We start from the raw sequence: 27,835 nt of genomic DNA, 5'->3' as shown, positions 1-27,835 counted from the left end.
GAGTCTCAATGGATATGGATTTCACTCACACTGACCCTTACTACGGTCAAGATTAAGACATAGACTTGTTACTGGGCAACGGGTTTCCAAACGCAATGCCACAATTGTTCCCACACAAACAGATTCTCAGTGGAATAGGGGTCTGTGGTGAAACGGTTAAAAATTATGTCCCAATACATGTGTGAATCTAACCGGAATGGAGGTGTTGCTTAGTCCCGTGTGAATCTTATTACACACCTCCCCGTGTGAATCTTCTTATCTGTATGTAACCAGAATGGAATGTGTTTTTTAGCCTTGCTCTGCTGTTCACATGAATGTTTATATCTGGAAAAGAGTATATCAGCTGGAAAAGTCTCCAGTTCGGTGAGTCTGCTCCGGGGTTACGTTTAACCGCCGAGCGTGGGTTGTTGGCAACCGCTCTACGAGAACTGACGGCTCCCAGTTCCGGTAACATGTAGAGTGAGTATAAGCCAGACCCGTTGTGGCGACGCTGCGGGGAATAAAATGCCCATATTCTAGCAGACTCGCCTCTTGGTCGTTTGTTCTGTGTCAGACTACTCTCCTACGAACCTGACCTTGAGAATTTTTTAAAACAGGGTCCCATTCCAACACTGACTTGTTTCTGGGGAATGGTACGCAGACACTGACTCTCACTGGGGTTGTGGGTCTCTCCCTCTCCCTCTCCTGCCACACACTGACTCTCACTTGGGTACAGGGTTTCTTTCCCCTTCACCCACCCACCCACCCAAACACACACTCACACCCTCTCACTGGAGTACGGGTCACCACACACATGCACTGACTCTCTCTGGGGTACGAGCTTCCCCCCCCATTACACACTGACTCTCACTGGGGAATGGCTCCCACGCACACTGACTCCCACTGTGGTACAAGTTCTACACACACTGACTCTCACTGGATTTGTGCTCATATTTCATTGTATGAGGAGATAGGTTTCAATGCAGCAGGAGAGGTGTTTGAAAGTTATTGCAATTGGTTGTTCCATATTTGAACCTCTGAGTAAATGTAGCAGAATCTCACTACCGCAGATCAGGGCCCAACACTTATCAACATTTGTCCTCCTTCAGGCTGGACCGTTTTGAGAAGACAAATGAGATGTTACTGAACTTCAATAATCTGTCGAATGTGAGGCTAAACCAGATGACAGAACGATACCAGCATCATACCAGGGCACTTGTGGACATGAAGAAGGATCTTGACAATATCTTTCGGCGAATAAGGTACAGTGTTAGCAAATGATCGCATGTTATGCTTCGGAAGAGAAATGGCTGTACCCTCACTGACCCTCACCCTTGCCAACTTTGTTGCCACTGTTCCTTATCACAATCATTTCAAAATCTTAACCTTGTTTACAGCTTTCTCTGTCGTCACTACCTTCAACCTGCAACTCTCTCTCCTGTCTTTCCAATTCTGATCTCCTCAATGCATCCTCTGCATCAGCCCCTATGGCAGAGCCTCCGGGCATATTCCACTGCATTTTGTGGTTTCCTCTCTAACTCCTTCTATCAACAACTCACTAAAATCCTCCTCTTCTGACCTTTTATCCCCAGTTGAGTGAGCAGGTCAGCTGGAGTTCGCAACCCTGATCCCAGTCATTGAAGACAGTACATGGCCAAGACTTCTCCTATCTCCCTGTAGTTGGACAAACTGACAGCAGTTGTTGCCAATAGGGAAACGTGATGAGTTATCAGTGGGTAGCTCCCCTGGAGGAATATACCACAAAGTGCTCTTTAGGGATAAGAACAGATTTCCTAGAATCACAGAATAGTTACAGCACAAAAGGAGGCCATTTAAACTGTCATGCCTGTGCTGGCTCTTTGAATAGGAATTTTCCTCATGCCATTCCTCATTTCACACTTCTCTGCATTGAATTGCATTTGACATTTCTCTGCCCATTTCACCTGTTTATCTTTCTGAAACTCTACACTGCGCTCCACACAGTTCACAATGTTCCAAGTTTTGTATCATCTGCAACATTTGAAATGTGTACCCTGACCCCAAGCTCGTTAACATATTTCAGGAATATTCATTTTGTCTTGATTTATTGTTTGAAATGGGAATAAAGGAAATCTTTGTTCTCTGCCAAAATATTCTCATGCCATTAAGGAATTTCTTTCAGCTCCTGTATTAAGGTATTGTGCCACTGGAGGGAGCAGGTGCTTGAGGCAAATACAAATATCAAATCGTTGCAGAATTTTCATCTTGAGGCTTATCATAGTATCAAAGCACATATATCCTTCCTTAACTACGGAGAACAATAATGTACACAGTACTCCAGGTGCTTCTCACTCATGCCCAGTATAATTGAAGGATCACCTCCCTTTTTTTGTGTTCGGTTCCTCTTGCAATAAAAAATAACATTCTATTAATTATTCTGATTTCTTGCTGTACCTACAAACTAATCTTTTGCAATTCATACTCAAAACAATTGGGTCACTCAGAATTTCAGAGCTCTGCAATCTCTCTCTGTTTAGATAACATAGTGGCCTCGTTCCTGATGAAGGGTTATGCCCAAAATGTTGATTCTCCTTCTCCTCGGATGCTGCCTGACCTGCTGTGCTTTTCCAACACCACACTCTCGACTCTGACCTCCAGTATCTGCAGTTCTCACTTTCTCCATGGTGTCAAAATAGTCCGTTTTGCATTTTTCTGTTATATTGCATTTGCCAGCTCTCTGCTCGTTCACCTAACCTATCTATATTGTTTTGTAACCTCCTTAGATGCTCTTCACAATTTTTAAACCTATTTTTGTGTCTTCAAATTTAGCAACAATGCCTTCTATCTCTTCATTCATGTCATTGATATAAATTAACAGTTTTGTGAAGGGTAGGTCATGCCTAAATAATTTTATTGAGTTCTAACCTTATTGCGAAGGTGACAAAACAGGTGGGTGAAGGTAAAGAGGTTGATGTGGTGTATATGGATTTCAGTAAGGTGTTTGATAAGGTTCCACATGGTTGGCTATTGCATAAAATAAGGAGTTTTGGGATTGAAGGTGATTTAGCGGTTTGGATCAGAAATTGGCGAGCTGAAAGAAGACAGGGTGGTGGTTGATGGAAGTGTTCATCCTGGAGCTCAGTTACCAGTGGTGTGCCGCAAGGATCTGTTTTGGGGCCACTGCTGTTTGTCATTTTTATAAATGATTTGGATGTAGAAGGGTGGTTTAGTAAATTTGCAGATGACACTAAGGTCAGTAGATTTGAGGATAATGCCGAACAATGTTGCAGGTTTCAGAGAGACACAGATGCAGAGCTGGGCTGAGAAATGGCAAATGGAGTTTAATGCAGAAAAGTGAGGTAGTTCACTTCAGAAGAAGTAACAGGAATGCAGAGTACTGGGCTAATGGTAAAATTCTTGGCCGTATAGATGAACAGAGAAATCTCTGTCCAGGTGCATAAATCCCTGAAAGTTGTCACCCAGGTTGATACGGTTATTAAGAAGGCATGTGGTGTGTTGGAGTTTATTGGTAGGGGGATTGAGTTTCTGAGCCATGAGGTCATGCTTCAGCTGTACAAGACACTGGTTCGGCCACTTCTGGAGTATTGCGTACAGTTCTGGTCACCGCATTATAGGAAGGATGTGGAAGCTATGGAAAGGGTTCAGAGATGTGCTAGGTTGTTGCCTGGTATGGAGGGAAGATCTTACGAGGAAAGGCTGAGGGAACTGAGGCTGTTTTCGTCAGAGAGAAGAAGGTTGAGAGGTGACTTATTGAGACATATAAGATAATCAGGGGGTTAGATAGTGTGGATAGGGAGAGCCTTTTTCCTCGGATGGTGAAGGCTAACATGAGGGGACTTAGCTTTATATTGATAGATTTAGGACACATATCTGGGTAGTCTCTTTACTCAGAGTAGTAGAGGCGTGGAATGGCCTGCCTGCAACAGTAGTAGACTCACCGACATTAAGGGCATTTAAATGGGCAATGGACATACATATGAATAATAATGGAATGGTATAGGTTAGATGGGCATCAGATTAATTTTATAAGTTGGTGCCACATTGAGGGCTGAAGGGCCTGTAACGTTCTATGTAATAGTTAAGGTCCTGGCACTGATCCCTGTAGCACACCACTTCTTCCATCTTGCCAACCAGAAGGAGACCAATTTTTGCCTACTTTGTTTCCTGTTGTCCAGCCAATCCTCTATCCATGATGCTACCCCGATACCACAAGCCTTTATCTTCCTCAGTAACCATTGATGTGGTACCTTATTCAATCCCTTCTGGACATCTACAGTACATAATTTTACTTCCACTAAGAACTCCAATAAATTGGTTAACCATGATTTCCATTTCACAAAACCATGTTGACTCTGTTTGACTATCTCAGACTTTTCCTATAACGTATTTAATAATTGTTTCAAACCTTTTCCCACTCTCAATCCAACTGCCATGGCGAGATTTGAACCCAGGTCCCTAGTACGTTCCTGGATTTCGCGATTAATAGTCCAACAATAATACCACTGGGCCATTGACTCCTAACGTCTCCAATCTATTCTCATCCTTGTAGCCATGTACCTTTGTACAGATTGGGAGATTTCCCACTTCAATACCCTACCAGGCAGTGCTTTCCAGATTCCTCATCACTGTCTTGGTGAAAAAATGCTTTTCCTCAAATCCTCTCTAAACCTTAAAATTATGCCCCCTCATTATTGACCCCTCAGCTAAAGGAAACAGTTGCTTCCTATCCATCCTGTCATAATCTTATACAGCTCAATTAGATCCCACCCTGCCTGCCTCAGCTTCTCCAGTGTAAAGAAGCTTATCCAGCTTCTCTTCATCACTAAAATGTTCCGCCTCTGGCAATATCCTGGTGAATCTCCTTTGCACCCCCTTCAGTGCAATCACGTCCTTCCAAGAGTGAAGTGACCAGAACTGCACATGGCCAGCCATGGCCTCACCAGAGTTTTGTATATCTCCAAACTAACCTCCCTGCTTTTATAAACTTTGCCATGATGGATAGAGACAAGTGTCCCATATCACTTTTTACAACCCTGTTAACCTGTGTGCTGCCTTCGGGGAACTGTGGACAAGCACTCCAAGCTCCCTCTGTTCCTCTGAGCTTCCGGATGTCCTGCCATTCACTGAGGTAAAAACAATGACTGCGGATGCTGGAAACCAGATTCTGGATTAGTGGTACTGGAAGAGCACAGCAGTTCAGGCAGCATCCAAGGAGCAGCGAAATCAACGTTTCGGGCAAAAGCCCTTCATCAGGAATAAAGGCAGAGAGCCTGAAGCGTGGAGAGATAAGCGAGAGGAGGGTGGGGGTGGGGAGAAAGTAGCATAGAGTACAATAGGTGAGTGGGGGAGGGGATGAAGGTAATAGGTCAGGGAGGAGAGGGTAGAGTGGATAGGTGGAAAAGGAGATAGGCAGGTAGGACAAGTCCGGACAAGTCATGGGGACAGTGCTGAGTTAGAAGTTTGGAACTAGGGTGAGGTGAGCGAAGGGGAAATGAGGAAACTGTTGAAGTCCACATTGATGCCCTGGGGTTGAAGTGTTCCGAGGCGGAAGATGAGGCATTCTTCCTCCAGGTGTCTGAAGGAGGCCCAGAACCTCCATGTCCTCGGCAGAGTGGGAGGAGAAGTTAAAATGTTGGGCCATGGGGCGGTGTGGTTGATTGGTGCAGGTGTCCCGGAGATGTTCCCTGAAGCGCTCTGCTAGGAGGCGTCCAGTCTCCCCAATGTAGAGGAGACCGCATTGGGAGCAACGGATACAGTAAATGATATTAGTGGGTGTGCAGGTAAAACTTTGAATTCACGGAGTACTCCCTTGTCTTGTTACTTCTTCCAAAGTACATCACCTCCAGTTTTCTGAGTTAAATTCCATCTGCCACTGATTTATTTTAAATCCTCTTGGCTTCTGCAGTTACAAGGCTCACTACAATATGAGCCCCAGTATAGATCAGGTGTGGACAATCCCAACAGGACAATTGGCATCCTCCCAGTACCAGTGTGGCCTGTGAAATGGAGCCCAATTCTCCCATACCAGTCTTTGAGCCATGCAATCACCTTTCTAATTTGATTTGCAGTATTGCAGTTTGTATGTCACTCAGGTAATGGTACATACAATATTATCATTTGAGGGTCTACTGTGTAATCTGGTAGTGAGGTCCTCCTACTGGCTGTTCAGAACCTCATCCTTCATCCTGCCTACATGGACTGTGACATTTGGATCCACCCCTCCATCTGTCTTTTTTTTGAAGCTCTGAATTACCAAACTTTGACATCACGCGTGCAATGTAACCTTCTGCACTCTTGCTTTTGGCTGCAGAGGACAGTGTTAACTCTTCTAACTATACTATCATGTGCATACACTTTCACCCAAACATGACATGACCTGAAATCTGTTGGGCAATTGCGAAGGCTGAGACTCTTGCACTTCTGCCCTCCAGAGACTCTATCTGCCTTCCTCGCAGTTGCATACTCCTGTCCCTGAGCACTGACTAATTCAAAAAAGTCTATTCCAAGAAGTGTGACTGCTTCCTTGCGCAAAGCATCCAGGAAACTTTCCCCTCACTGATGTATTGTGGTGTCGTGTCTTTAGTTCAGCCTCCAGATCATAGCAACTGAAGCTTCTTGAGTTGCAAACACTGATTGCAGATGTATTTGCCCAGGTTTACACCAGCATCCAGGAGCTTCCACATGCTATAGCTGTGACATGTCACCTGACCTGTCATCTCCAATTGTTTTAATTAATATGTAATTAATTTACTCAGTTGTTTAGTTTTGTTAACCTTATCACCAGTTCCTATACTATTTTGAATGGTAGGCATAAAATAAACCTTAAACACTCTACGTCGGGGAGACCAAACGTAAACTAAGGGAACGTTTCACCCAGCATCACAGGCAGGCCTGCAAAGGCCAACCGGACCTCCCAGTCACCGCCCTTTTTAATTCCCCTTCCCACTCCCTTTCTGACATGACCATCCTTGGCCTCCTCCCTTGCCAGATTGAATCAAATCACAAATTGGAGGAACAACATCTCATCTTCCACCTGGGCAGCCTATAGCCCAGAGGATTCAACAATGAGGTCTCCAATTTCAAATAACTACCCTTCCCATCCCCCGACTCCCTTCCCAGCCCCTCCCCCTCCCTTCCACTCCTCTCAGCCACCCATTGACCAATCAGGTTGTACCCTCTACCTGTCTCCACCTATCCCCACCTCATCACTCTGCCCCTACCACCCCCTTTATCTGCAGCTCCCCTCAACACCCACCCCCAGTCCTGAAGAAGGGTTACACCTGAAACATTGACTTCTCCACTTTCTGATGCTGCCTGACTTGCTGTGTTCCTCCAGCCTCCTGCCTGTCTACCTTAAATACTTAGCAGCAGCTAGCTTCTTTCCTGTAGTAGGGTAAGAACCAATTCATACAGGGTGAAAAAAATTGAAGACAGATAAAGATGGACCTCGTTCCCCACTTTCCCCAATTCATTTACTCACCGACTGTCAGTGCTCAACTCCTCTGTCCGGAGGCCCAATCTCATTGTCTTGATGTCTCTGGGCCTGATATTGGTGAAAAATGAATATAGCGAAGGTTGGAAGCTAAAAGACAGGACGAGCAGAGTAGTCATCTCTAGATTGCTACTGGTGCCACAGGCTAGTGTGGCAAGGACCGAGAGCGAGTGCAGATGAACATGTGGCTGCAGGGCTGATGTAGGAGGAAGGGCTTCAGATATGTTGATCATTGGGATACCTTCTGAGGAAGGTGGGACCTGCACAAGGAGGGTGGTTTGCTCCTGAACTGGAAAGGCACCAATATCCTGGGCAGGAGGTTCCGCAGAGCTCTTCAGAATGGTTTATACTAGTTTGGCGGGCAAATGGGAACCGGAGCTATGGTTCAGAAGATGGGACAGCTGGTGAACAGACAGGTACAACATACAGAGTCACTGTGAGGAAAGACAGAAAGTTGATAGAGCAACGTTGAAGTGTATCTACTTTAATGCAAGAAGTGTCAGAATAAGGGGGATGAACTTAGAGCATGGATCAGTAATTGGAGCTATAATGTTGTGGCCATTATGGAGACTCTGATATCACAGGGGCAGGAATGTTTGTTGGGTGTTTCGGGGTTTAGATGTTTCAAAGGTAAAGGGAGGGTGGTAAAAGAGGTGGGAGAGTGGCATTGCTAATCAGGGATAGTATAACAGCTGCAGAAAGGGAGGTCGTCGAGGAGGGTTTGTCTACTGAGTCAGTATGGGTGGAAGTCAGAAAGAGGAAAGGAGCAGCCACTTTATTGGGAGTTTTCTATTGACCCCCCAATAGCAACAGAGACACGGATGAGCAGACTGGGATGCAGAGGTTAGAAAGGTGCAGAAGTAACAGAGTTGTTGTCATGGGTAACTTCAACTTCCTTACAATGGATTTGAACCTCCTTCGTGCAAATAGTTTGAATGGAGCAGCTTTTGCCAGGTGTGTCCAGGAAGGATACCTGACTGATTATAGAGACTAGGCCATATTGGATTTGGTGCTTGGCAACAAACCAGGTCGGGTGTCAGTTCTCTCGGTGGGAGAGCATTTCGGTAATAGTGATCATAACTCCCTGATCTTTACTATTGTCATGGAGAGGCATAGGATCAGACGGTATGGGGAAGTATTTGGGGGAGGGGGAATTACAATGCTATTAGGCAGGAACTGTGGAGCGTAAATTGGGAACAGGTATTCTCAGGGAAATGCACAACAGAAATGTGGAGGTTGTTTAGGGAGCACGTGCTAATAGTACTGGATAGGTTTGTCCCACTGAGGCAAGGTAGGGATGTTGGGGTGAAGGAACCTTGGATGTCAAGAGATGTGGAACACCTAGTCAAGAGGAAGAAGGAAGCTTACTTAACGTTGAGGAAGCAAGGATCAGACAGAGCTCTAAATGGTTACAAGGTAGCCAGGAAGGAACTGAAGAGTGAACTTAGAAGAGCTAGAATAAGGCATGAAAATGCCTTGGCGGGTAGAATTAAGGAAAACCCCAAAGTGTTTTACACTTGCGTGAGGAACAAGAGGATGGCCAGAGTGAGGTTAGGGCCAGTCAGGGATCGTGGAGGGAATTTGTGTTTGGAGCCAGAGGAGGTAGGGGAGGTCCTTAATGAATACTTTGCTTTAGTTCTGGATGTAGATTTGCTCACTGAGCTGGAAGGTTCATTTCCAGGATGTTCCGTCTCCCTACTAAGTAACATCTTCAGTGGGCCTCCGGTAGAAGCACTGTTGATAATTCCTGCTTTCTGTTTATATGTTTGGGTTTCTTTGGGTTGATGATGTCATCTCTTAGGATGACAGGAGATGACATCACCAACCCAAAGAAACCCAAGCATATAAATAGAAAGCCTGATGAAGGGCTTTTGCCCAAAACGTCGATTTTCCTGCTTCTTGGATGCTTTTCCAGCACTACTCTAATCTAGACTCTGGTTTCCGGCATCTGCAGTACCCACTTTTGCCCTGGAGAGAGAAATGGGGAGAAGGTAACAAAGTGTACAATAGGTGGATGGGAATGGGAATGAAGGTGATAGGTCAGAGAGGAGAGTGGAGCGGATAGGTGGGAAGGGAGATTGGCAGGTAGGACAGGTCATGAAGATGGTGCTGAGCTGGAAGGTTGGAACTGGGGTAAGGTGGGGGGAGGGGAAATTAGGAAACTGGTGAAATCCACATTGATGCCCTGGGGTTGAAGTGTTCCGAGGCGGAAGATGAGGCGTTCTTCCTCTAGGCGTTGGGTGATGAGGGAGCGGCGCTGGAGGAGGCCCAGGATCTGCATGTCCTTTGCAGAGTGGGAGGGGGAGTTGAAATGTTGGGCCACGGGTGGTGGGTTGATTAGTGTGGGTGTCCCGGAGATGTTCCCTAAAGCGCTCTGCGAGCAGGCGTCCAGTCTGCCCAATGTAGAGGAGACCACATTGGGTGCAACAGATACAATAAATGACATTGGTGGATGTGCAGGTGAAACTGGGATGGATATGGAAGGCTCCTTTGGGGCCTTGGATAGAAGTGAGGGAGGAGGTGTGGGCGCAGGTTTAGTAATTCCTGCGGTGGCAGGGGAAGGTGCCAGGAGGGGAGGGGAGGTTGTAGGGGGGCATGGACCTGACCAAGTAGTCACTGAGGGAACGGTCTTAGCGGAAAGGGGTGGGGAGAGAAATATATTCCTGGTGGTGGGGTCTGTTTGGAGGTGGCGGAAATGTTGGTGGATGATGCGGTTAATGCGAAGGTTGGTAGGGTGGAAGGTGAGGACCAGTGGAGTTCTGTCCTTGTTATGGTTGGAGGGGTGGGGTCTGAGGGCGGAGGTGCGGGATGTGGACCAGATGCGTTGGAGGGCATCTTTAACCACTTGGGAATGGAAATTGCGGTCTTTAAAGAAGGAGGCCCTCTGGTGTGTTCTGTGGTGGAACTGGTCCTCCTGGGAGCAGATACGGCGGAGGTGGAAGAATTGGAAATACAGAATAACATTTTTGCAGGAAGTAGGGTGGGAAGAGGTGTAATCCAGGTAGCTGTGGGAGTCGGTGGGTTTGTTTAAAAAAAAAAGTTAGTGTCAAGTCAGTTGTCATTGTTGGAGATGGAGAGGTACAGGAAGGGGAGGGAGGTGTCAGAGATGGTCCAAGTGAACTTAAGGTGTGGGTAGGAGAAAGTGAGGACTGCAGATGCTGGAGATCAGAGTTGAAAATGTGTTGCTGGAAAAGCGCAGCAGGTCAGGCAGCATCCAAGGAACAGGAGAATCGACGTTTCGGGCATATTCACATTCTAAGGTGTGGATAGAATGTGTTGGTGAAGTTGATGAACTGCTCAACCTCCTCGTGGGAGAACGAGGTGGCGCTGATGCAGTTATCAATGTAGCGGACAAAGAGGTGGGGAGTGGTGCCAGTGTAATTACGGAAGATGGACTGTTCTACGTAGCCGACAAAGAGGCAGGCATAGCTGGGGCCCATACAGGTGCCCATGGCTACCCCTTTGGTCTGGAGGAAGTGGGAGGATTCGAAGGAGAAATTACTAAAGGTGAGGACCAGTTCGGCCAAATGAATGATTGTCAGTAGAAAGGTACTGTTGGGGATGACGGGAGAGGAAGAAACGGAGGGCTTGGACGCCCTGGTCATAGAGGTGTAGAGGGATTGGATGTCCATGGTGAAGATGAGGTGTTGGGGGCTGGGGAAATGGGAGTCTTGGAAGAGGTGGAGGGCATGGGTGGTGTCTCGAACGTATGTGGGAAGTTCCTAGACTGGGGGGGAAGGGACAGTATTGAGATAGGTGGAGATGAGTTCGGTGGGGCAGGAGCAGGCGAGACAGTGGGTCAGCCGGGGTGGTCAGGCTTGTGGATCTTGGGAAGGAGGTAGAATTGGGCGGTGCAAGGTTCCTGGACTATGAGGTTGGAAGCTGTGGATGGGAGATCTCCTGAGGTGATGAGGTTGTATATGGTCTGGAGATGATGGTTTGGTGATGGGGGCTGAGGTCATGGTCGAGGGTGCAGTAGGAGGAGGTATCTTTGAGCGTCGATTTTCCTGCTTCTCGGATGTTGCCTGACTCACTGAAGATGTTACCTAGTAGGGTGACGAAACGTCTGGAAATTAACCTTCCAGCTCAGCGAGCAAACCTACATCCAGAACCTCAACTTGAACTACAAATCTTCTCAAAACCTGCTAACTTTGCTTTAATATTCACTAGTGAGTGGGATCTTTTCATTTGTGAGGACAGTGTGAAACAAGCTGATACGCCCGAACAGGTTGATGTTAAGGAGGAGGATGAGCTGGAAATTTTGAAAAACCTGAGGATAGATAAGTCCACTGGGCCAGAAGGGATATACCCAAGGTTACGATGGGAAGCGAGGGAGGAGATTGCTGCACCTTTGATGATGATCTTTGCATCCTCACTGTCAACTGGAGTACTACCAGATGATTGGAGGATGACTAATGTTTTCCCTTGTTCAAGAAAGGAAATAGGGATAACCCTGAGAATTACAGGCCAGTCAGTCTTAGGTCGATAGTGGGCAAATCTTTGGAGAGGATTCTGAGAGACAGGATTCATGATTATTTGGAAAAGCATAGTTTGATTAGGGATAGTCAGCATGGCTTTGTGAGGGACAGGTCATGCCTCACAAGCCTTATTCAATTCTTTGAGTATGTGACAAAACCCATTGATGAAAGTAGAGGAGTGGATGCGATGTATATGGATTTAGCAAGGCATTTGATAAGGTTCCCCATGGTAGGCTCATTCAGAAAGTAAGGAGGCATGGGATATAGGAAACCTAGCTGTCTGGATACAGAATTGGCTGGCCCGTAGAAGACAGAGGGTGGTAGTAGATGGAAAATATTCAGCCTGGAGTTCAGTGACCAGTGGTGTTCTGGGATCTCTGCTCTTTGTGACTTCTTTAAATGACTTTGATGAGGAAGTGGAAGGGTGGGTTAGTAAGTTTGCCGATGACATGAAGTTTGATGGAGTTGTGGATAGTGTGGGGAGGGCTGTTGTAGGTTGCAACGGGACATTGACAGGATCCGGAGCTGGGCTGAGACGTGGCAGATGGAGTTCAACCTGGAAAAGTGTGAAGTGATTCATTTTGAAAGGTTGAATTTGAATGCAGAATACAGGATTAAAGGCAGGATTCTTGGCACTGTGGAGAAACAGCGGGATCTTGGGGTACACGTCCATAGATCCCTCAAAGCTGCCACCCAGATTGATAGAGTTGTTCAGAAGGCATATGGTGTGTTGTCTTTCGATAGCAGGGGGATTGAATTTAAGAGCCGCGAGGTTACGTTGCAGCACTGTAGATCCATGATGAGACCACACTTGGAATATTGTGTTCAGTTCTGATCGCCTCATTATAGGAAGGATGTGGAAGCTTTAGAGAGGGTCCAGAGGAGATTACCAGGATCTGCCTGGACTGGAGGGCATGTCTTATGAAGAAAGGTTGAGGGAGCTAGGGCTTTTCTCATTGGAGCGAGAAAGGATGAGATGTGACTTGATAGAGGTGTACAGGATAATGAGAGGCATAGATAGAGTGGATAGCCAGAGACTTTTTCCCAGGGTGGAAATGGCTATCACAAGGGAGCATAATTTTAATGTAATTGAAGGAAAGTTTAGGGGTGATGTCAGAGGTCAGTTCTTTACACAGAGTGGTAGGTGCATAGAATGCACTGCCAGCAGTGGGAGTAGAGTCAGATATATTAGGGACATTTAAGTGACTCTTGGATAGGCATATGGAGGGTAGTAAAATGAAGGATTTGTAGGTTAGTTTGATCTTAGAGTAGCATAAAAGGTTGGCACAACATCAAGGGCTGAAGGACCTGTACTGTGCTGCACTGTTGTATGTTCTGTGTCTCCGGACTTGGAGTTGGTGTCTTGAGCGGAGTCTTGGTCACCCGGTACTCCAGATGAAGACTCAAGTTGGAGAGTACATTGTAAGTAGGTATGTATGATATCACTGTTTGTATGTGCATGCAATATTTTTGTCAGGTATAAACAGTCTCCATGTCTGAGTGTCCTGATGCACAGTATTGCCATGCGTAAGTTACAAGAAGCAATATTGCACAAGAGGATGCAGATAATCTGAGATGAAGAAAGTCTTATCAACTGGCAGCAACAAAGGTCTAACCGAAGGAGAATGTTTCTGAATGTGGCTTCCAGGGTCTTGATCAGTTGATTGTTTTTCCCTTTAGGATTCTGAAGGACAAGCTTGCAAAACAGCATCCAGAAGCATTCAGCAGTAAGTATCTTCAGGTGGGATGTACACTTTTCACAGATTAGTGTCATTTGTCTCGCTATGGGACTTGTCAGAGAAGCCCATAGACATTTATCAGGTAGGACACCGAAATCTTCTACTTTGAGAGATTGGAATGTGGAATTTGAAATCAAACTGATCAGCCAATATCTTATTGAAGGTGGAGATGGCTCAAAGGTCCAAATGACCAACCCTTGCTCTGTGTCTATGTTTCTAAATATTTTCATTAGAGGGTTATGGATATTTGTAATTCTCTGCCTGTACATTAATCCGGGGGAACAATGTGGCAAAATTCAAAAAAATTTTAATGAATAAATAGAACGGATGTGTAATTGGCAAATGTCTAGATTAGAGTCGTGCTGGAAAAGCACAGCAGGTCAGGCAGCATTCCAAGGAGCAGGAAAATCGATGTTTTGGTTAAAAACTCTTCATCAGGATTCCTGATGTTGCCTGACCTGTTGTGCTTTTCCAGCACCACTCTAATTTAGACTCTGGTTTCCAGCATCTGCAGACCTTGTTTTTACCCTGTGTAATTGGCAAATGACTTGCAACACAGAGAAGTGTGAGGTTGTACCTTGTGGTAGGAAGCAAAAGGAAATTGCAAACTGCCTGGAAATTTGGAGTCTAAATGGTACAGAGAGTAACAGGAATCAGGGAACTGCAGATATTTGCGCTCGTATGAAATAGGAGCAGGAGTAGACCATTCAGCCCCTCAAGCCTGCTGCACCATTCAGTAAGATATTGGCTGACCTGTCTGTGTTTAAAATTCCACATTCTTATCTACCCCCAATAACCTTTTATTGCCCTGCCTAACCAGACTCTTTGAGGAAGTGACCAAGTTGATAGATGAAGGAAGGGCTGTTTATGTCATATACATGGACTTTATTAAGGTATTTGATAAGGTTCCCCATGGTAATCTAATCGAGAAAGTAAAGTCACATGGTGTTCTAGCTAGGTGGATAAGGAACTGGTTGAGCGACAAAGAGTAGTAGTTGAAGGGACCAGTGGTTGTAGAACAAGCACCTGATAAAGAAGCAGTGCCTCAAAAGCTAGTGCTTCTGAATAAACCTGTTGGACTAGAATCTGGTGTTGTGATTTTTAACTTTGTCCAACCTATCCTCATAAGTCAATGCTTTCATTCCAGCAATTAGTCTCATAAACTCCCTCTGAACCAGCTTCAGTGCATTTTACATTCTTCCTCGAATAGGGAGACTGACATCGTCTGCGTTGCTCAAGATGTGGTCTCCCCAATGCTCTGTATAACTGAAACATAGCATCCCTACTTTTATGTTCAATTTCTGTCATCATAAAAGAGTCTCTTATTAGCCTTCTCGATTCCGTGTTGTGCTTGCACACTAATCTTTTGTGACTCATGCACTAGAACATCTAACTCCTCTGCATTTCAGAATTTAATCTCCATGAAGTGATTTTTGCTTGCTTAGCAAAACATGGGTTCTTCCCCCATGTTTTCTCATTATATTCCATCTACAAGACTTTTGTTAACTCGCTTCACCTGTCTGTATCCACCTGCAAACTCATTATGTCATCTTCACAACACATTTTCCCACCTGTCTTAGTTACTTCTTTGAATTTAGCTCCTGTGCCCTTGCTACCCTCACCTAAGCCATGAATCATTAAAAGTAATGTCGCTACCTAATTTTTTTTTTAAATACCAAAGCATACAATTGAAGAGCTGAGAAATTATTTTAAACTTGTAGAGAACCTTAATTATATCACACTAGTCTATCCAAGAAAAAATATATAGGAGCACTTGTAAAAGTGCAAAAAAGATTCACAAGACTAAGACCAGAATTGTAAGCATGTACTTCTGAACATGAAAAGGTAGGCGAGGAGTCACCTGACATTTTTTAAATTATAGAATGGTATGATAGGTTAGATGTAGAGAAAAAGTTTCCATTTCTGCAAAAGTCCAAACAAAGGTGGTCAACAAATCAACAAGGAATTCAAGAGAAAACGGTTAACCAGAGAATAATGGGAAGGTGGGACATTACCACAAGGGACAGATGAGGTGAAGAGCAGAGATGTATTTAATGAGAGACTGAGTAAATACATGAGAGCAAAAGGAGCTGGCAGCCATTTCTACAGCAAGTCTGTGCAGCTCAAGGAGCATCAGCTCTTTGGGATTCAAACCACTTCAGGAAAAATTGGTGGCGTAGTAGTAACATCACGAGACTCATCATCCAGAGGACCAAGCTAATCCTCTTGCAGGGGTATGTTCACATCCCACAGGGCAGCTGGTGGAATACAAATTCAGTTAAAAAATTTGGAATCCAAAGCTGGTCACAACAATGCCAACTGTGAGCCTATCATTGATAGTTGTAAAAACCCATCTGGTTAACTAATGTCCCTCAGAGAAGGAAATCTGTTATCCTTAGCCAGACTGGCCTATATGTGACTCCAAACCCCCAGCATAAGAGACCCTTGGAAATGGCTCAGTAAGCCACTCAGTCCAAGGGTACTTGAGAATGGACATTACATTTGCTAATGACAAGTACCATCCATGCAAAACCAAAGGAAACAGACTCAAAGCTGGAATCTTAAAGCTTCAGATACCACAATGTAAAGAGGGGAATGTTGCCTGCATGCTTTTATTTCATGTTGCAGTGATTTATTGGTAATGTTACTGGACTCCATCCAAAGCCGCAAAGGAGCCTTCCACGTCCATCAGATTTACCTGTACTTCCACACACGTCATCTACTGTATTTGTTGCTCCCTATGTGGTCTCCTCTACATTGGGGACACAGGACGCCTACTTGCAGAGCGCTTCAGAGAATATCTCCGGAGCGCGTGCACGAAACAACCCCACTGCCCTGTGGCTGAACACTCTTAACTCCCCCTCCCACTCCCCCAAGGAGATGCAGTGCTGGGCCTCCTCCATCGCCTAACCCTTACCACCCGACGCCTGGAGGAAGAATGCCTCATCTTCCGCCTTGGGATCTGCCAACTACATGAGATCAATTTTGATTTCACCAATTTCCTCATTTCTCCTCCCCCACACCCCCCACCACCTTATCCCAGATCCAGCCTTCCAACTCGGCACTGCCCTCTTGACATGTCCTACTTGTCTATTTTCCTTCCCATCCATCCATTCTACCCTCCTCTCTGATGTATCACTTTCACCCACATTGATCTACCTATCGCATTCCCAGCTACCTCCCCCTTCCCTACCCCCCACCTCCCATTTATCTCTCAGCCCCCTTGGGCCACCCCTCATTCCTGATGAAGAGCTTATTCCTGAAACGTCAATTCTCCTGCTCCTGAGATGCTGCCTGACCGGCTGTGCTTTTCCAGCACCACACTCTTCAACTGTGATCTTCAGCATTTGCAGTGCTAACTTTCTCCCTAGCGATCCAGAACTTCAGGCCAATGTTCTGGGGATGTGGATTTGAATCCCTCCAAGCTTATGATAAAATTTGAATTCAGCAAAAATCTGGAGTAATGGGCTAGCCTAATGGTGAATGTATAACCACTGTTGATTGTTATAAAAACTCATCTAGTCCACTAATGCCCTTCAGAGAAGAAAGTGTGTTCTCCTTACCCAGTCTGGCCTACCTGTGAGTCCAGACCCACAGCACTGGTTGCCTCTAGCCAGTGACAGCCACATCCTGAGAACACATTTTTTAAAAGTATGGGGATCACAGATTTGTTGTGGTGCAGGAGGTGGTGATTGGGCCCACTCTGCATCAGCGCTCTCAGCATTTTTGATTTATTGCCATTCTTCTGCTTTTAACACATACTCTTACACTTTATTTCTGTTTAAGTAATCATCTAAATCCCAATTGAAGCTGTCTACGCCACACTTCCAGTTTCTTTCCTCGCTACACATATGTTTGTCTTGCAAAAGACTACAAACCTGTGCCCTCTGGTTTTCCTTTTATGAGCAGGAATTGTTTCTCCCCACCTATTCTATTCCAGAGTTGTTATGATTTTGAAAGCTGTACCAAATGTCTTCTCTAATCTATTCTCATTCCTGTAGTTACTCTTGTAAACGTCTTCTACACTCTCTCCAATGTGTTCACATCCATTCTAAAATGTGGCACCCAGAATTGTACAGAATCCTCAAGTTGAGTAGTTTAGGCTCAGCACTTCAGATTTGGTCTGAGGTCAGGCACAGGAGGCTGAGTGAGGCAATTATGGGGACCCTGAAAATAGCACTGGAGGACCCTCTGTGCTTGCAGTTATCCAATAGGTTCTGGGTTTTTGCATCTTGTGTAAAAACTGCAGGGAAGTTGGGAAAACTAACCAAAGCACCATTTTGCAAAAGATCATTCAACAGGGTATAGTAAGAAGGAATTTAGTTGTTGTAGGGATCAGTATAGTGAGGTAGATAGATCATGTTCTCTTCAGGGAAAGTGCGTCCTGAAGTCTATGTTGCATGTCTGGTGCCAGGGTTAAGAACATCTTTTGAGGCTAGAGAGGAACAGAAGTGGGAGAGAGAGGATCCAGCCAAATTGATCCCAACAACATAGGTAGGATAAAAATGTGGTTCTTCCGAAAAAAATATGAGCACCAGAGAGTAAAGTAAAAATCCATAGAACAATCCCTGGATTATGACTGACCCCAAAAGCAAAATGGCACAGTCCATAAGATCAGAGATTTGAATGTGTGGCTCAAGGATTGATGCAGGAGAAAAGTTTCAGTTCATGGGGTACCTGCACCAGTGCTGGGGATAGTGGGAGTTGTAGTTCATGGGGCACCTGCACCAGTGCTGGGGATAGTGGGAGCTGTAGTTCATGGGGCACCTGCACCAGTGCTGGGGATAGTGGGAGCTGTAGTTCATGGGGCACCTGCACCAGTTCTGGGGATAGTGGGAGCTGTAGTTCATGGGGCACCTGCACCAGTGCTGGGGATAGTGGGAGCTGTAGTTCATGGGGTACCTGCACCAGTGCTGGGGATAGTGGGTGCTGTAGCCTTGGAACAGTTTTCACGTGGATCTTGCTAGGCCCAATGTTCTGTGAGTCGTATCATTAGGACATTAGATATGACTTTAAACTAAATAATGGAGAGAAGGGTTAACATGAGGGGCGATTTGGAAAAGTTAAAGAGAAGGACAAGGCAATAGAGCAAGGTAATGATATGGGGAAGGATTATCAAAGTGACATGGGAAGAAACAGAATATATAAACATAAGAGTGCTGCACCAGGCAAGGAAAGATTGGGGGAGAAAAAGGATTAAAGGTTTTCTATCTGAATATACATAGGATTTATAACAAAATGAATGAATTGATAGTACTAATAGAAATCAGTGAGTATATAATGGACATGACAGACATGGTTGCAAAGTGACCATGGCTGCAAACTGAATGTTTAAATGCTATTTAATATTTCAGAAGGACAGGAGGAAAGGAAAATGGGATAGGCAGCTGACGAAGGATGAGGTCAGTATGAGTGAGTAGTAATCTTGTTCAGAAGATGAAAATGTAGAATCAGTTTAGGTGGAGATAAGAAATAGGAACAGAAGAAGTCATTGGTGGGAATAATTTGTAGGTTCCCTGGCAGGAGCTGCACTATAGGACCAGAGTGCTAATCAAAAAATAACAGGCTTGTAAAGAAGGTACTACAATAATGAGGGATGATTTTTTTTCACATAGATTGGATGATGAATAAAATTGGTAAATGGGTTCTGAAGGATGAGCTCATCATTATGTGGGATAGGTTTTATTTTAAAAATATTACCCCTGGAACCAACCACGGAGCAAGCTATTCCAGATGTAGTAAATATATAATGTCACAGTATTAATTAATGACCTCACATTAAAGAATACCAAGGCAAGAGTAATCTTAACATATAGAATTTCACATTCAGTTTGTGGATGAGAAATGAGTCTGAAACTTGGTAAAGGCCACCTCAAAGAATGTAGAACAGCATAACACACGAATAGGCCCTTTAGCCCACCATGTCTGTACTGACCATGATGCCATTCTAAACTAATAGAATTGGCTACAGTGCAGTGGGGAAATAGATGAAAATGAAGGACAAACAGTAGCAGACATTGAAGGAGATATTTTTGTAACTCTGAACCAAGAAGTATCCGAGTAATTGGTGGTACAGAACTTGAGTATTGCTGAAAGAAGATATATTTTATGGAGTGTATTACCTTGCACTCATCAGGACAATTTACAAGAATGCCAATAAAGAGGTAAACCAACAATTGCACAGTATAAGAGGAACGTGCTGATTAGTTTACAAGTTGACTCTAATTGGTGGAGGCATAGCAAAGGAGAATGCACTAGTTGATGATAATTTACAGTTAACTAAGTTTTTTCAAATGTCAAACCGGGCAGTTTGGGACTATGCTTCATCAGATATGAACCAGCAAATGACTTTCACCTATTGTTGAGTTGAAACAGGTACAGTGTTTGTCTGTAAGGAAAAGGACCCTGTCATTAATGTTTGTAGCTTTGCAATATTAGCGAGAGTACCACACTAAGAGCCCGACTGATAATCAGGGTTTCCTTACATATCTTAATGGGGTCCATCCTGTACTCAAATTGCCGTCTAAAATGGAAGACTCAAATGAGCTTCCTTTCCTCAATATCTGGGTTGAGAATTCAGCAAGGGGGGCCTCTGTCCTACTACCACAAACCTGTCTTCCCTGCACAGCATATGCATTGGGATTCCTACTGTCCCAAGCACTATACCATTGGGCTTGTTGGCAACCTCCTAAGTACAGCCCCTAGCCATCTGTTCACCACACAAACTTGGTGCTGAAGTAAGGCACATCAAGTCATCATGCAAGTTAATGACTATCCTGATCAAATCATTTCACGTTGGATATTCTCAAACTCACGAAACACCCTAAGGTCATTAGTTTGTAATCTGAAATGTACACGGAGAAAGGGCAAGATATATCAGAGGTTTGAGCAAGAGATGAAGCTGTCAGTTTACACTGTTACTATGCTTAAGCAACACATGGTGTTCACCACAGCATGTTGCTGCCATCAAGACAAATAAAAGGCTGTGATGAGTGATGTGGTAAATGAACTTGAGTGTCACAACGATGCCAGGTAAGTAGGCTGTATGTATCAAAGACTGGCAGATCATATCAAACAAGGTATCCTTTCAGCTATTCACAACAGGTAAGGTACTAACTGCGCCCATCCAGTCTGCTCTTGCATACTTCACAGTCAGAGTACAACAGGATCAGATGGGCCAGTGGGCTGAGGAGTCAGATGGAGTTTAATTTTGATAAATGTGAGGAACTGCACTTTGGAAAAGCAAATCTTAGCAGGACTTATACACTTAATGGTAAGGTTCTAGGGAGTGTTGCTGAACAAAGAGACCTTGGAGTGCAAGTTCATAGCTCTTTGAAAGTGGAGTCGCAGGTAGATAGGATAGTGAAGAAGGGTTTTGGTATGCTTTCCTTTATTGGTCAGAGTATTGAGTATAGGAGTTCGGAGGTCATGTTGTGGCTGTACAGGACATTAGTTCGGCCACTTTTGGAATATTGCGTGTATTTCTGGTTTCCTTTCTATTGGAAGGATGTTGTGAAACTTGAAAGGGTTATGAACAATTTACGAGGATGATGCTAGGGAAGGGGGATTTGAGCTATAGGGAAAGACTGAATAGGCTGGGGCTGTTTTCCCTGGAGCATTGGAAGCTGAGTGGTGACTTTTCTAGAGGTTTATAAAATCATAAGGGGCATGGATAGGACAAGCAGACAAAGTCTTTTCCCTGGGTTGAGGGAGTCCAGAGCTAGAGGGCATAGGTTTAGGGTGAGAGGAGAAAGATATAAAAAGAACCTAAGGGTTAACATGCAGAGGGTGGTACGTGTATGGAATGAGCTGCCAGAGGAAGTGTACAATTGTAGCATTTAAAAGGCATCTGGATGGGCATATGAATAGGAAGGGGTTAGAGGGATATGGACCAAGTGCTGGCAAATGGGACTAGATTAGATTAGGATATCTGGTCAGCATGGACAAGTTGGACTGAAGGATCTGTTACTGTGCTGTACGTTTCTCTGACTCTGAATTACAGTGATAACCAATTTAGGGATTATTGATGTGTTTGAATGTACAGGAAGCTGCATGTAATAATAAACAGGGCCCTGTTCTGTGCAGACCAAAAGGAGTGGTGTATATAGTAATATCACTGGATTAGTAAAGCAGGCTAATGTTCTGGGACTTGGTTCAAATCCAACATGGAACATGATGAAATTTGAATTCAATAATATTTTTAAAATCTAGAATTAAAAGCTGACCTAAAGATGGCCATATAACCATTGTGATTGTCGTAAAAACCCATCTGATTCACTAATACCCTTTTAAAGAAAGAAATCTGCTGTCCTTAGTTGGTCTGGCTTGCATGTGACTCGAAATCCACACCAGTTTGGTTGATTCATAATGGCCCTCTGAGATGGTTCAATAAGCCACACATTTCAAAGGCAATTAGGAATGGGCAATGAATGTTGGCTTTGTCTGGCATGCCCACATTGTAACACATTTTTAAAATCTCAACCAAATAGATGACAGCCATTTGCTGGTTAGGACATTGTCCTAAGAAATGACCGAGCAGGGTCAACTGAGCTGGTTTGAAATCTAAACAAACTTGACAGTTAACTGTCAACCATCATTAACTGCTGCATTTTCCATGGCAACATTCCTACCATCAGAGTCCATTGGCCAATCAATCAGCACACTTTTTCTCATACAGAATAAGGATTGTTTTTCCCTTTATTGGTATTTCTTGCAAATTGTTCTGATGGTGAAAGACAAACTGTTTTCCAGATACTTTCCATTGAAAAAGAAAAGAGGAATTGGAGTAAAGGAGAATAAAAAATGTCAGTTAAAGCTTCTACAAATGTATAAAAAGGAGAGAGTATCTGAAGTGAATGTTGGTCGCTTAGAGGGAGAAACTTGGCAAATAATGGTCAGAAACAAGCAAAATGGGACAGTGTAAGAGTCCCAGTTGATGAGAAAACTGCAATCATAACTCCAATATTGAAGTCAGAAGAGAGATGGAATACTGAAACATAAGAGCAGGGTTAGGCTGTTCAGGCCCTCGAACCTCCTTCACCATTCAATAAGATCAAGAACGATCTAGTTATTACCTTAACACTACTTTTCTGTCATGCCCATAATTCTCAGCTCTCTTGTCAGCCTCTACTGCTCTCTAACAACTCTTTGAGAGGAAAGATCATTCTCTAGCCGTTTGCAGCCCCTATTTTTATGATGTTATTAGGACTAGAAGGATATGCTAATAGAGTGAAAGGGGGTATTGTGGAACATAGGCAGTGTGTGGACTAGTTAGATGAAATGGCATGTTTCTGTGCTGAAAGCTTGTTGTAAGACTCCATGTGATTCTGGGCAATTTGCCAACATATGACCGGCTGCCTGAGGAATGCCCACATTAAGTAGAGAATTGCTGGGGATATGGAGGAAACAACACATCACCCAGAGGAAGGAAAGGCAAACAATGCCTGAAGATATCAGCTTGAAAGAGTTCTCTTCAGTTACTCAATGGGCTGTGAAATGCTGCATTTGTGATGTATCTGATTAACCTGAGCAGCATTGTGTGCGATAGTGTGCTATGGGATGGTTGGGCCTGAGTTAACACCCGTGGACTTGCCAGGGAATGTTTCTTGACCCCAACAGTGTTTACTGAGTGGTGAGTAGGAGAGAACTATGATGGAGTCAGATATGGAGGAAAGCTGGGAAATGGGTGGGATAGATGTTGGAGTTGCAAGATGGAGGTAGGAATGACTTGGGTGGGGATAGAATGAGTTAGAGCTGGATGGGTTATAAAAGAGGTAAAAACAATGACTGCAGATGCTGGAAACCAGATTCTGGATCAGTGGTGCTGGAAGAGCACAGCAATTCAGGCAGCATCCGAGGACAGGCAAAATCGATTTTGCCTGTCCTCGGATGCTGCCTGAATTGCTGTGCTCTTCCAGCACCACTGATCCAGAAGCTGGATGGGTTATACCTTGTATAAAGTGCAGTGGTTGATAACTGAAGTATATTGGCAGGGTTGACATGCAACCAGATCTTACTGATACATGATTCTGTTTTTGGGGGATAGGTACCTACAATTCCCTGGTTGCAGATGATGACGAGGATTTTGATTCAATCCCAAAGGGTTCGCTGCCACTGTCCTCCACTTTGGAGTTGAGTTCTGACTCCAGTAATACCAGCCCAACTTTACTGTCTACTGGAGCAAGTGGGGATTCGGAAGATGCATCACGGGGACTTGCAGATGCCCTGCCGATTCAGGGACAGATTGATGGGCATGAGCAGCCTGTCAGAGAAGATGGGGAAGAATAATCTTCAAACTGCACCTGGATAATATGTCCCCTCAGAGTGGGAGGGTGAAAGCAGCCTGAGACCAGGCCCAAGGAGCTGGACAGGCTCTCTTTGATGAAACCTCTTACCTGTTGCTGTTAGAGCAGACACTGAGGCTAATGCCTAAGGAAACATGAACTGTCTTCAAACATTTCCTGTTTTTTTTTGTTTTTTTATTGCAGTGTGGATTACTCTTTCCCACTATATTCGGTGAACCCCACTCACGGTGTGATCCTAGGGGATTAATGGTGAAACACACTGTGACATGTTCACTCTGTTACTGTAGGATTTGCACAATTTGGATTAATGTTAAAATGTAAAATGTGAGAAAATAAAACGTCGACATCACTGCAGTTGATGGGATGAAATGTGGGGTGGGGATGGTTCTTTGTTGATCTGTGAAGACTGTCGCAGTCAGAACATCAAGGATTTATTGACCAGTCACTCCTTAAACCTCACAGCATGTCCGCTCGAGGAATGATGCCCCAACTGATGGGATGCTGTGACAATCAGAGCAGGTGGTTAGCAACGTAATTTGAATTCTCTCTTTATGAAACAGGAACTGGCAATAATTTACTGAATAATTATGATAATCCTCAGGAATGACAAGACTCCCAAACAGATGGAAATTCCTGCCAGTGTGAATGGAAAAGGGGAAAGCAGGGTCTGAAAACTATTCCAAGGCTGAACTCTCAATGTGCACAGGATTCTAGCTCGATGGGGAGTCTACATGATCTGTTTCCTTAACTCTGCTTTGGTCCTAAGCTTGCCCACTCTTATCCAGAAAGAAGAATGTTAAAGTTACTGGTTATGTTTACACTGCCAATTGGTAAACTGCTGCTAGTTGTTGTCATGTTACTGCTTGTTAATTATACTCTTATTTGTTTTTTGCGCTCTCATTAAGAAGTTTGGTTTTCATTGCTTTCTCAACACAGAAGTTTCTGGAAGAGGAATTGCTCACCTTTGCCCAAAGCTGGGCTGCTCCCATCCATCACTGCACTAAGCTGATGAGAACAGAATGCATTACATTTTGACATAGTGCAGTGAAATATCCTCAAGCACTTCACATGAGCAATTGTCAAAACAAACCGAACCATGTCGATGTTCTGAGGAAGGGTCACTGGACCCAAAATGTGAACTTTGATTTCTCTCCACAGATGCTGCCAGACCTGCTGATTTCTGTTTTTGTTCCTGATTTTCAGCATCTACATTTCTTTCCGTTTTTATTCATGTAGATGTTAGGACAGGTAATCAATATCATGGTCAAAGAATTGCATATTATAGAGTATCTTAAAGGTAGGAAAAGAGATAAAGGAAGGACTCTTTTTTTATATATATATATATATATGGCAACTTGCACAATATAGCACTTCTGCAGTGTAGCCAAGATTGTAATGTAGGAAATGCAGTAGAGGCTGGGAGGTTTCAGGCATGAATTCCAGAGCTTAGGGTCCAGGCAACTGAAGCCAAGACCGGCATCAGTGGAGCAATTAAAATCTCAGGATTCATCTCAAAGGTGCTCAGGTTTCCAAAGCTGGAGGAGTGGCAAGATGTTGGGAGGTTTTAGGATTGGAGGAAGTTACAGATGAGTGAAGAAACCCTGGAGGGAATTGAAAATGAAACTGAGAATTTGAGATGTTGGTGAGCTGGACGGTAGTGTAGGTTAGTGAACTCAGGGAAGGAGAAAGTGGCGACTGCAAATGCTGGAGATCAAAGTCAAAAAGTGTGATGCAGGAAAAGCACAGCCAGTCAGGCAGCATCCGAGGAGCAGAAGAATCAATGTTTCGAGCATAGGCTTTTCAGGAATTCCTGATGAAGAGCTTATGCTTGAAACATCGACACTCCTGCACTTTGGATGCTGCCTGACTGGCTGTGCTTTTCCAGCACTACCCCTTTTGTCTAATGACCGTAGGGCTGTGAGTGAATGGGATTGGTCTGTGTTTTGATGAGCTGAGGTTTCAGTCGTGGCTGACCTCAGGCAGGAGTTGAAACAGATGATATGACAGCAATGGCAGAGGGTGGTCTGAGTAAAGGAGAGTATATCAAGTTGAAAGTTCAGTTTGGGCCTAGTCAGGATCGTGAAGTCAGGAATAACCTGATTCAAGCTGACACAGTGACCATGGAGACGGCTGTAGTCTTAAATGGAAAACTCTCCCAATGGACCACCTTTGAAATACTTCAACCTCTTGGCTGCTATCTTTAGTCAGAATGTGGCACATGAAGTCAGAGTAGGAGCAGACCATTCAGCCCATCGAGGCTGCTCCAATCCTCAATGCATTAGAGCTGATCTTGCATTCAGTTCCACTTTTCCTACCAGTCCGCATATCCTCAAAAATCTCTCTGTCCGTGCCTTAGATAGATTTCCCCAATCCTCTGAAGCAGGGGTTTCCAACTCACTGGGATTAGACATTTCTCCTTGTCTAGTTTCTTCCCCTCCTCCCAAAAAGACCTATGTATAGATTCCACAGTCAACAAAACAACCTTGCATGGTCTACCATTATGCTTTACTGAGGAAAAACTCTCACTCTTTTACCATCCAGAAAATATAGACAGTAATTACCCAGTCTCTCATCACAAGCACAGGCATTCCAAAAATGAGTTTGACAACCAGTGAAGCTACAGAGCCACTGACATGCCCCAGCAGCAAAACCAGCAAGTGATAACTGGGACCAGGCTGTCCCACACCCAACAGATCACGTCTAGCTCTGCAGTCCTGCCACAACTGGTCGTGAATAGTAGTTGTCAAATAAGCAATTCACGAGGGAGGAAGCTCCACGTATAAACCCCATTCTCAATGATACATCTGGGCAAAAGATAAGGCTGAAGTATTTACATTTCTCTTCAGTCAGAAGTGCTAGTCAATCTCAGATCCCCCTTAGCGTTCTAGCTTCATAGATACCAGTCTTCTACAAATTCTATTCACTGCACCTGATATCAAAAAACAACTGATGCACTTGATTCTATAAAGTCTCCAGGTCCAAATGCAGTGAAACCTGGACAATATCCAGGCTTGGGCTGAGAAGTAACATTTGCACTATACAATGTCAAACAATGACCATCTCCAACAAGAGAAAAATCTAAATCACCTCTTGACACAATTAAATTATCACGATTGAATTCCCCATTTTCAATATCATGGGGGTTACTGTTGACCAGAACTAGACTAGCCATATAAATACTGTGACTACAAGAGCAGGTCAGAGGCTAGGAATCCTGTAGCAAAGAATCTCCTGCTGACTGCTAAAGCCTGTCTCCCACCTCCACTCCCCTGAATGAGTGCAGCTCCAACAATGCTCACAAAAAACTAGGCACCATCCACAACAAAGCAGATTGCTTGATTGGACTCCAAACACCATCTTGGGCACTCACGGCCTTCCCCATCAGTTATCATGGCAACAGTGTACCTCTATAAGATGTACCACAACAAATCACCAAGGCTCATACATCAGGAAAGCAGCTGCTTTTGGAAAGGAAGTGACTGTTCCCCTTAGTTGAACGGTCAATAACAAGGGGGCATAATTTTAAAGTGAAAGGTCAGGAGTTTTTTTTGTAAAAGTCTTTCACCCAGACGTTAGTCTGTATCATCAGCAACTTAAATTGGGTTTAGAAAAGATTTACCAGGATGTAGCAGGAATAGAGAGCTTGAACTATAAAAATAGATTGTGATTCTTCACTTTAGAGTAGGAGGTTAAGGGGTGACCTTATAGAGGTTTATAACATCATAAGGGGTATCGATAAGGTGAATAGCAATGGTCTTTTCTCTAAGGTTGAGGAGTTCAAAACTAGGTAGCATGTTTTTAAGGTGAGAGAAGAAAGATTTAAAAAGGACGTGACATTTAAAA

General features: G+C 44.3%; 1 protein-coding gene across 2 annotated transcripts in view; it reads left to right on the top strand.

Moving 5' to 3' along the window:
- The window catches only part of kxd1 (KxDL motif containing 1), a 37,390-nt gene extending 12,511 nt beyond the window's left edge, over positions 1 to 24,879 (top strand). Inside the window, exons 2-4 of one of the 2 annotated variants that reach the window (XM_043721546.1) lie at positions 1,089 to 1,241; positions 13,630 to 13,676; positions 24,594 to 24,879. In XM_043721546.1, coding sequence (XP_043577481.1) covers positions 1,089 to 1,241; positions 13,630 to 13,676; positions 24,594 to 24,637 — 244 coding nt within the window. In that variant the 3' untranslated portion in view covers positions 24,638 to 24,879. Of the gene's footprint in view, positions 1 to 1,088; positions 1,242 to 13,629; positions 13,677 to 23,733; positions 24,342 to 24,593 lie in introns of those variants that run through there. The other variant, XM_043721545.1, reaches the window with a different exon arrangement.
- The last annotated feature ends 2,956 nt before the right edge of the window (positions 24,880 to 27,835 follow it).

Source organism: Chiloscyllium plagiosum, chromosome 31 (genome assembly GCF_004010195.1).
Source record: "Chiloscyllium plagiosum isolate BGI_BamShark_2017 chromosome 31, ASM401019v2, whole genome shotgun sequence".
In the NCBI taxonomy this organism is placed as follows: domain Eukaryota; kingdom Metazoa; phylum Chordata; class Chondrichthyes; order Orectolobiformes; family Hemiscylliidae; genus Chiloscyllium; species Chiloscyllium plagiosum.
Note: the sequence above shows the minus strand (reverse complement) of the source record. Positions and strands in the feature narration are given on the sequence as shown.